Source organism: Abramis brama (assembly GCF_963993115.1).
Source record: "Abramis brama genome assembly, chromosome: 6".
NCBI lineage: Eukaryota > Metazoa > Chordata > Actinopteri > Cypriniformes > Leuciscidae > Abramis > Abramis brama.
Window position 1 is genome coordinate 15,157,087 of NC_139968.1, and position 9,911 is coordinate 15,166,997.

Below are 9,911 nucleotides of genomic sequence, written 5' to 3' on the forward strand. Positions count from 1 at the left end.
TCTCAGAAAAGTCATAACAGCTTAAACAGTTTGGATTCTTGAAGTCACCTTGAATTTATCTTTATCTTTTATTTTCTTGGAAATATGACTAAAATATGGTTTGTTTGATATTCAAGGTGACAAGGAGCACATTTGCATCTTTCCCAGAAGAATATGTACATAGAGGTGAACGTGATTTCACCAAGGAGGAAGTTTCCTGAATCAACATCCTTGTTGGTCCTAGAACATCCTTATCAACCAATCACATTTTAGGGTTAGGTTTAGGGCTACTGTTAGGTTTAGGCTTGGCTTGGGTAAGGCAGAAATATGACATGTTCTAGATGTCCCAGAGAAGAGGCCACTTTGGGTCATATGTTCTGGACATGTCCACAGCCGGCGATGATGGAGGGAGGAGCCATGGAGGAATGGAGGAATGGTGAAGAGGGCAGCCATGAGGATGACAGGATCAGTCTTGTTTATAGTCATATAATGCATATTTTAATGTATTGTTATAACATAAATATTTCTCCTGATTTTGACATACTGTATATTCTTTTGTACTGTATAATTGCATTTTGTATTGTGTTACTATATTATGGACAAAATGCTTTTGATTCCTATTGTCATCATACTGTTTCTGGCTTGACCTGATGCCATTATTTGATGCGTTTCATTGACTAGTGTGGAAACTCTCAGCACAATCTTTGTCATATACACACACAAAGCCCCAGTGCACTGCCTCAAAACACAACTCCAGGTTTGGCTTTAATGTCTTTACAAAGTTTTACTGACATTTTTAATTCTTGCATGTTTGGTTTGTCTTGCGCATTAAAACTTGTTAATTTTCCATATATAATAAAGAAATACTACAAAATAAAGGTTAAGGTCGATGTCTTCATGGCCAAACCAAAGCAAGACATCATATTCTGAAGAGAATACACTGCAGTTTCCTCTTCTGCCTCCAGTAGGCTGATAGTGATAGTTCTCCACCAACTAAACCAGTTGAACAACTCTGATACTTTTCATAGTAAACCTTTAAATAGACTGTATATTCAGTGTCTACAAAGTGTAGGTTATGATGAGGAAACATTTATTTGGAATTCAAACATTATTTTCAGAGAATCCTTGTGGTGTTTTTTTTTGTTTTTTTTTTCAAGTAGAAACAATGTAAGGGAAGTGTATACCTAATGGGCTTTTTTATTATCATTTTGGTTATGAGAAAACATTTAGTTTTATTAAAATATCCAATATAAACACCCAAATAAATATCCAAAAACTTCAACAGATGAAAAAGAGATTGTCTGCACACAATGAAACACAAAGCTCTGAATATAACTGAGAATATTGAAGATTTAAACAATGTCTGTAACTTTACAACAACTTTTTTTGGATGAAAAACTTAATACACAAATTACCCAATTTCACACATCATTAATGATCAGCTGTACAGTCTGAAGTTCAGATGAGTTTGTGATTTTAGGTGTATTTTCCAACATCAGCGTATTGAAGATTGCTGAGTTTGATGATCAAAAATCACCAGAGAAAGTTTCAGTTCTGTTCTCATAGTCTGAATCCTGTTTCTGACTTTCTGATGGGAAGTTCAAATGTCTAGTTAAAATCTCCTTATAAAGTAATCTGAATTTGTGTATTTTTTGTAATTACTAAAAAAGCCTTGCTATAAAAGCTTTTTATTTAAGAGTAAACACACAGATGTGATAATAAAACATAATCATAAATGGATGTCTTACAGTAAACAAATAGAAACATTTTTAAGATACACTTAAATAAACATAAATCTATCTTGCTTCTGTCATGCTCACTTCATGTAAATATACAGTACTGTGAAAAAGTTTTAGGCATGTTAGTACCAAATAATATAGTTTTAAGACAGTTGTTTATATATTTTACTTCAGTTCGCCACAGAAGGAAATATAGTTTAGATTTCCAAACATTAATTTTGACATTGATTGTAATAATCCAGTAACATGCTGGTAGTAACGTTTGTCTTTTTGTGTGTGTGCGTGTGTGTGTGTGTGTGTGTGTGTGCGTGCAAAAGCAGAGTATTTGTATGTATTATGTTTTTGTGTTATATGAACACAATGCTAACTGAAGCCTGTTCTGATCAGTCTGGTTCTACATAGATACGTTCAGTTTGTCTTTGTCTCTTTTAGTTTGCAGAAGAGCATCACCTGATGCCATTGTTTGATGATTTATCAGAATAGTGTTGCTGTGGCTACAGGATACACAGATTTCTATACTGAAATACATCAAGAGTCTCATTGGGCCCTCAAAGAGCCCCAGTTACTGTAAAGAGCCCAACACCATGTCTCTGGACATTATGATCATTTGCTCGGTTCACTCTGTTCCTCTTCTGATTAAGCAGTTTTCATTGTGCATGAAAAGTTACGTGTCAAAAGTTTGCAATATTCAGCACACAAGAAGGAAGTAGGAGTGAGTGATGTAGTAAGACAGTAAGACATGAACAAAGTTATAATGGGATTTGGGGAAAAAAAATATTAATTTGATGTGCTGTCAGGAATTAATCATTTTTTGTCTAAACGATGTGCAGTTTTAATCTTAAGAAATATAAAATGAAAAATAAAATGATCTTCCAGTATTAGTGTTAGAGCTGTGTATCAGTTTTTATCTGTTTTATCTTTTGCACACTGTCATACGAATACATTGCTTTAATTGACGTGATATCAGGAATTAACGAACATGTTTGGTAAATAATGTGCAGTACTAACATGAAATTATACAAAATACATTTAATACTTTCAAACGCAGCGACAAAGAACACTTGTGGTAAAGATGGAAACTCATTTCCTTCAGATACAGCAAAACGTACTCGGTTACCTAACGTAACCTCGGTTCTCTCTAGAAGAGGTTCTCTCGTATTGCGTATTGACTTTCATCTGTGTGTTTGCAGTGCTGATAAACAAAGGTGAACATCTTTATAACTCATTTAATAGTCAAATTCAGGCCACATGAAGTAATGTCAGTCTTGTGTTTGGACAGTTTCTGTTGTTTCAGTGTCTCTGCAGGAAACAGTAGAGGCTGTTATTGGTGGTTCTGTTCTCCTGCCGTGTTCTTCCACTGAACATGATCTGAAACTTCAAGACACTGATGTACACTGGAGACACAATAATGACATGATTGTGTATAGTATACTTGAGGATAAATATTCAGTGTCTGGACCCGGAGAACAAGAACAGAACTGAAACTTTCCCTGATGAGTCTCTCTGAGAAATACACACACTCAACAACCTGATGCAGGAAAATACACTTGCTTCATTACAGACCCTTATTCTGAACAGGAGACTTTAAGCCAAGGGCGTAGATTTGGTTTGAACATTGGGGGGGTTGAAGTTTGGGTATGCCTCCTGATATTGTGATCATGGTATAAATATTGGGGGGGGGTTGTAATGCATAGATTTAAATATTGGGGGGGTTATCTCCCCCCCCCATCCCCCCCACAAACTTTTCATCGACTGAAGCGAGATCAGCTCGTGGCGCGAGCACGGCAGGTTACGCAATACTCATTCCCTCTTCTAGAGAGAACCGAGTACGTTCTCTTACGAGAGGTACTCTCGTATTGCGTAAGTTGCTTACGCTACGGGAACCCCTTGTCAACGCCTTGCACGCCAAGCATCCACCACATAAGTCCCAGGGGAACGCCCGGGGGACACAGATAAGTACATATGTACATAAGCACACAATAGGGGACACAGAGCAGCGCAGCCGGTCCATACTGAAAGAATATCAACCCTTACAGTGCAGCTCAACCAGGAGAGCTAAAATCAAGTGAGAGTAGCCTGCGCACGAACATTCTGGGCAGAACATACACACGACTTAGACTGACAAAAGTCTAGCCTGCAAGGCGGGAACTTCCAGGTTATAAAACCTAACAAATGTAGAGGGGGAGGCCCAGCCTGCCGCCATACAAATGTCATGAATAGAAATCCCGCTGGACCAAGCCCACGATGAGGCCATGCCTATGGTGGAATGAGCCCTGACGCCCAGAGGGCACTGCAGGTCTTTAGACGCATAAGCTGCCGCGATAGCGTCCACTATCCATCTGGACAGACTGAGTTTCGAGGCGGCGAGACCCTTGGTGTGCCCACCAAACGAAACAAAGAGCTGCTCCGAGCGCCTGAAGGCATCACATCACATCACTAGTGAATATTATGAAACAAACCATAAGCACTGTGGAAAATACAGCTGATGCAACACAAATATTAAAGGTCATTATATTTACACTCTCTGCTTCTCCTGTATCTTCTGCTTAGTTTTTAGTGGATTTGTTTCCTGTTTCCTATCATTTTCCTATCATTTACATACAGCAACATTCAGACTGGAGGATCACTAGTTGGTCAAACACTTATTGTTTTTAGATTTAATAAAACTTTTTAAAATTAAAATCATATATTAATCAACCAGTTTTGCACACTATTGATCAACTTAAAGTCTCCTGTTCAGAATAATGGTTTGTGATGAAACAAGTGTATTCTCCTGCATCAGGTTGTTGAGTGTGTGTATTTCTCTCAGAAACTCATCAGGGAAAGTTACAGCTCTGTTCTTGTACTCCGGGTCCAGACACTGAATATTTATCCTCAATTATACTATACACAATTTGGTCATTATTGTGTCTCCAGTGTACATCAGTGTCTTGAAGTTTCAGATCATGTTCAGTGGAAGAACACGGCAGGAGAACAGAACCACCAATAACAGCCTCTACTGTTTCCTGCAGAGACACTGAAACAACACAAACTGTCCAAACACAAGACTGACATTACTTCATGTGGCCTGAATTTGACTATTAAATAAGTTATAAAGATGTTCACCTTTGTTTATCAGCACTGCAAACACACAGATGAAAGTCAAAGTTTGATTCCCACACAGACGGGTTAAGATGTCCTTTAGGTTAAATGATCTCATGTTTTGTAAGTGATAATAGTGATCATTAGATTTAAATAGAAACTTGATCTGTCCTGTTTATAAGCTATTTTAACTATAGTGAGATCTGGAGCACTAGCTGGTGTTTAACAGGTTTTACTAGTGAGGACATTTTTTGAATAGTGAAGGACATTCTGGACGTCATAAACAGTAGCAGTCTTTACTTCACCAGTTTCACTTCAACATTTCTCTGAATGATGTCTTATATTTCTGCTGCCATTGAGTCTTAATAAAGAACAGCGCTGCTGGATCCTGATGAGAGTGCGCAAATACGACCATATCACCCTAATCTTCAAATCACTCCACTGGCTCCCTGTCTCACTCACACACAGTGTATTTATGGTAAGGCCGTATGGGAGATTGGGCTTTCTGTTCTCCCAGACTGTGGACGCTCTCCTGACCATCTCTGAGGACTGTGGATGCTTTTAAATGCAGTCTAAATGCCAGTGACATCCTATTATTAATATTAATACATTATTATGTCTTGACTTTAGTTTATCATCACTGTAACAGCAGGACAAGATTGCAGAACTTCCAGTGACATCCTGATCGTAACCCACAGAGAACGATAAACAAGAGAGAATTGAAAAGAACGGAAATACAGCCTGACCTTTACATGAATTTGCCTTTCAAATGAGCTCAGAAGTAAGACTGTACAATAAGAGACTGTGTTCTCTGATGGGAGATTCAGGATTGTTGTCAGACTAGATGTGTGTGTGAGTGCGCAGGTACAGTGTGTCCCATATACACGTCATGTCTTGGTTTTGTTTATTATTATCGGTTTTCTCATTCTTACAGAGAAACTGACAGAGACATATTTATGCAAATATAAGAAAAAATAAAAAAGTTTGATAAAATATTGAGACAGAACAGGCAAAAAAGTGCACAATGATTTGCTTTATTGTATAAATGTTATTCAGGGTTGATATTACTGTCATATTTCACTGGTTACTTTTATCATGACAGGAACCTGACAGACAGGTTTGTATTTCTCTTCTTTTTGACTTTTGTATTGTATGTATTATTGCGTAATGCGGTGTGTTTTGCAGTCTATTAAAATACTTTGATGCCTAATCTTCATACTGTTTCTGAATAGGCATTCAGTTTGATTGTTCATCAATAGTTTGCAGAGGTTTGACCTGATGCCAGTATCAGATGTGTTACATCAGTAAGGAGAGTGTTGATGTGGAAACTCTGAGCATCAGGATGTTTGTCTTACACACACATGAGAAAAGCCCAATCTCATGTGTGTATTGTGATGTTCTGGTGCCGAGATACAGCTGGGCCCTTAGAGAACATTCAAACCCTCACAGGTCCCTCACAGAGCCCCAGTGCACTGCCCAAAACACACCAAGCATCAGGAAGGGGTTAGTGTTGATGAGGAGACACTGGCGTTCAGACACTGAGTTTTATCTAAATGTGTGAACCAAACTAAACTAATATACCACTGATGTGCTGTTTGTTTTTTTGTTTTAAACATAAACCACATTTCTGCTTTCACACTTTAGATAAAAGCGTCAGCCAAATGAATAAATGTAAATGCAAAACATTTGGTGTTAGTAGAAAATATAAGATTGTAAATATCCAAACAATTCTGACAGATGCATTATTTCATCAAACAGTTTATTGGGTCTTGATCATCATGAGATCATGCAAATACAATGAATCTATGCTCCTTGTTTCCTCTGTTTATACATGAGAATATGTTAAACACTTCACAGTTCCTGCAAATAAAGCAATATTTTCAAGATGTATGTTTACATAATTTAAGGCCACAACATATTGACAGACAGACCTTTTCATGATCTCATTCTGTTATACAGTAAGAATGCAGTGCATAAGGCAGGAATATAACAGTACAAAATAGTCTTTTGCATCAGAAAACTGTAAAAACTAAATATAACTTACAAAGTGGAAAGATAAGGCAAAGTTATTTATAGCACACTTTATACAATGGCAAGTAAAAGCACTTCACTTTAAAGTGATAATCATAAATGGTACAAAATATCGAAATAAATATTAAAGCTAGAATATGTAATGTTTGGCCCTTTAGCAGTTGCAGAATAAAATACTTGTGGAGGAAAATTAAGTTCTGGTGAATACAAGAGTTGTGAGTCGCTTCGCTTTTCTACACAGATTAATCTGATGGTTTGAGGTCCAGCACTTTTGACTTCATCATCATAATTAGGACTTAGTCAATTTAGATTTTTTAAATATGATTTCAATTTTTTAAGTCATAATTTCAACTTTCTTCTCATAATTCTGACTTATTGCATAATTGACATTTTATGTCAATTTCAACTTTTTAATCTCATATTTATTATCTACCAGATAGTTTTTTTCTTACGTGCAGGAAATGTTTCTACATTGTGATCCCATGGTTACAGGCGATCGTCTTTAACTCAACATTAACAACATTAAACTCTTTCACTCCTAACAAATAAAATAATAAATAACGAAAGACATTTAAGAAAATATGTCTTATGATCAGGTCAGTAACTTATATTCTGCTGTTGTTTAGACTGGGCAGTGTTACCAACATAAACACTGTTCTGTGAATCTTGTCTGTGTTTCCCAAAAGCATTGTAAGCTTAAGTAGATCGTGGAGCCTTTGCCACCATTTGTGGCTTTAAACAACTTCCAACGCGCACGGATGAATGAAAGGAAGAATGCTGTTTCCCAAAATCCATCCTAACAGCTGTAAAATAAAACTGTTATAGGCTTAATGTGATCAGCAGGAAATACAGTAACACACACTCACTCAATCTACATGATTATATTCTGTTCTCTGTTATTCAACAAAATCCTTTACAGACTTGTATAATTATTTCTTACTTTTTCAAACTAAACATTGTGGCAGCAAGACTGAAAGCACAACCTCCTCCACTGACTCTGTGTTTAGCGCTAAAGCTCAAGCAGTCACTGCTGTTACAGTTATACAGTTGTGTCACATACCAAATGCTTTATCATTATTATCAGCTATAACTGATTCATGTGTGCAGCCTCATGAGGGTCTGAACCCTTGTCGTGTCTGTCTGCCCTACGACAGATTGAGGATTTTTTTCTCAAGTAAACAATGACTATAACTATAACTATAACTATAATTACAGGTACAATGCCAACCCAGAGCCAAGGCGATGATGTTTCCACACTGTCTGGTTCTGTTCCTCCTTTGTTTTCTTGATCAGTCGATATGGTTACTTTTTCTGCTGTTGTTTCTGCAACAAAAACGTATAACAGGAAACTTTACCTCACTGTGATAAAGATAACAGATCTGTCTATAATTTATATACAGAAACATTCAGACTGAAACATCACTAATGAACATCAAATATGGGATCAACTTCTTGCAGTATTTAGATTTTAAAGCAAACAACTTTAATTCAATTAAAAACTTCATGCCCTAATCTACTATTTTCACACACCCATAATGATCAGCTGTACAGTATGATGTTCATCCAAGTGTGAGATGAGGCAAGTGTATTCTCCAGCATCAGCATAAATAAGATTGTGGAGTTTGATGGAGAAGTTTCCTCTCTCATACTCCTCTGGAAAAGTTTCAGTTCTGTTCTTATACTCCGGATCCTGTTTCTCTAGTGAACGACTGCTGGGAATTATATCACACACAATCTTGCTGCTGTTGTGTCTCCAAAACACATTAATATCTTGAAGTTTCAGATCACGTTCAGCGGAAGAACACGGCAGGAGAACAGAACCACCAATAACAGCCTCTACTGTTTCCTGCAGAGACACTGAAACAACACAAACTGTTATTGTAAATGTACTTTAACAGTCAGTAGCATTCATTTATCTTTCAAAAGTAGTTTAAGTGCTTACCTTTGTTGATCAGCACCGCAAACACACAGATGAAGCCACAACTGCAGAAACAGAAAACACAAGTTAATTTAACTTCCTTTAGTTCAACTTGAATAGTACGGTACAAACACTAAAGTCATGAGTTTGATTCCCACATAACACACATAATAAAGGTAAGATGGTAAGATAGGATAGTGTGTCCCTCCCATACTTATTTTTATTACTGATCACTGATGTCACTAAATTCATCTCTAAATATGTTACAAACTGGCAGTAAATGTTCTTAAGGGGACAGCTTTACCCTTCTGACCCTATTGGTAAACCCTTGAATTCACTACAAATAAAACTACTATCACATAACTTACCAAAAAAATTAAAAAGATGTGCTAATGCTAACTGCTCTTAATCAAAATAATAGTTACAGCAGATAAACCATGCATATAAACTTTATAATCATTACTTAACCAATTCATGTTTAATATTTTAACTACACTAAAAATTCCCTTTTAATTCTAGTTTAAATAAAGCATTTGACAACCAAAACACAGCAGGCCAAACACGAACACGAGCAACAAGCTAACGTTACATCAGGCCTTCACTGCTGAGAAGTACACGTGTGTGCAAGTAGCGTTTCATTCTGCATTCAGCAAACATACCTGATTATCATGTTGGAACAATATTATCAATATATATTTTATTTGACTATACTGCATTAAATACTTTTTTAATTAGGGTGAAATAACGTTACTACTGTTTACAAAAGAAACTGTAGTAGCTCGTCAGCTTCCGTACGCCATGCGTTCTACGTATGACATCAGACGTAAGTGACGTCAACAGAAATCACGTGAATGATCAGACATGCGCAGATATTCGTTCATCTTAAATTTACTTCGGTAGGCTATAATCAACTCATGATCTTCTGCTGAATTTTCCCCATTATCAGAATATTTCTGATCTTAGTAATTGAATGTCTAATCTGTCTGTAATATATACACTTTAATTCATCAATAAAATAAATGATAAAAGCTTTTTAACTTTATCTTTATTGTTTATTCTATTTTAAAAGCATTTTATTTATCATTTTCATTGGTTAGATTAGACTGTAAAAAAATATCTTCCAGTTTAGTTCCAGTTTAACAGTATGCCAACTTTATATTTCA

The 9,911-nt window shown here is 36.4% G+C and overlaps 1 protein-coding gene across 2 annotated transcripts in view; it reads right to left on the reverse strand.

Moving 5' to 3' along the window:
• LOC311084410 (T-lymphocyte activation antigen CD86-like) overlaps positions 1-9,637 on the reverse strand; it is a 182,572-nt gene extending 172,935 nt beyond the window's left edge. The window contains exons 1-4 of one of the 2 annotated variants that reach the window (XM_084116416.1): positions 9,408-9,636; positions 8,773-8,813; positions 8,361-8,687; positions 6,542-8,153 (exon numbers count right to left, since the gene is read on the reverse strand). In XM_084116416.1, the coding sequence (XP_083972542.1) occupies positions 7,915-8,153; positions 8,361-8,687; positions 8,773-8,813; positions 9,408-9,418 (618 nt within the window). In that variant the 5' untranslated portion in view covers positions 9,419-9,636 and the 3' untranslated portion in view covers positions 6,542-7,914. Of the gene's footprint in view, positions 1-6,541; positions 8,154-8,360; positions 8,688-8,772; positions 8,814-9,407 lie in introns of those variants that run through there. The other variant, XM_084116415.1, reaches the window with a different exon arrangement.
• Between the last annotated feature and the right edge of the window lie 274 nt (positions 9,638-9,911).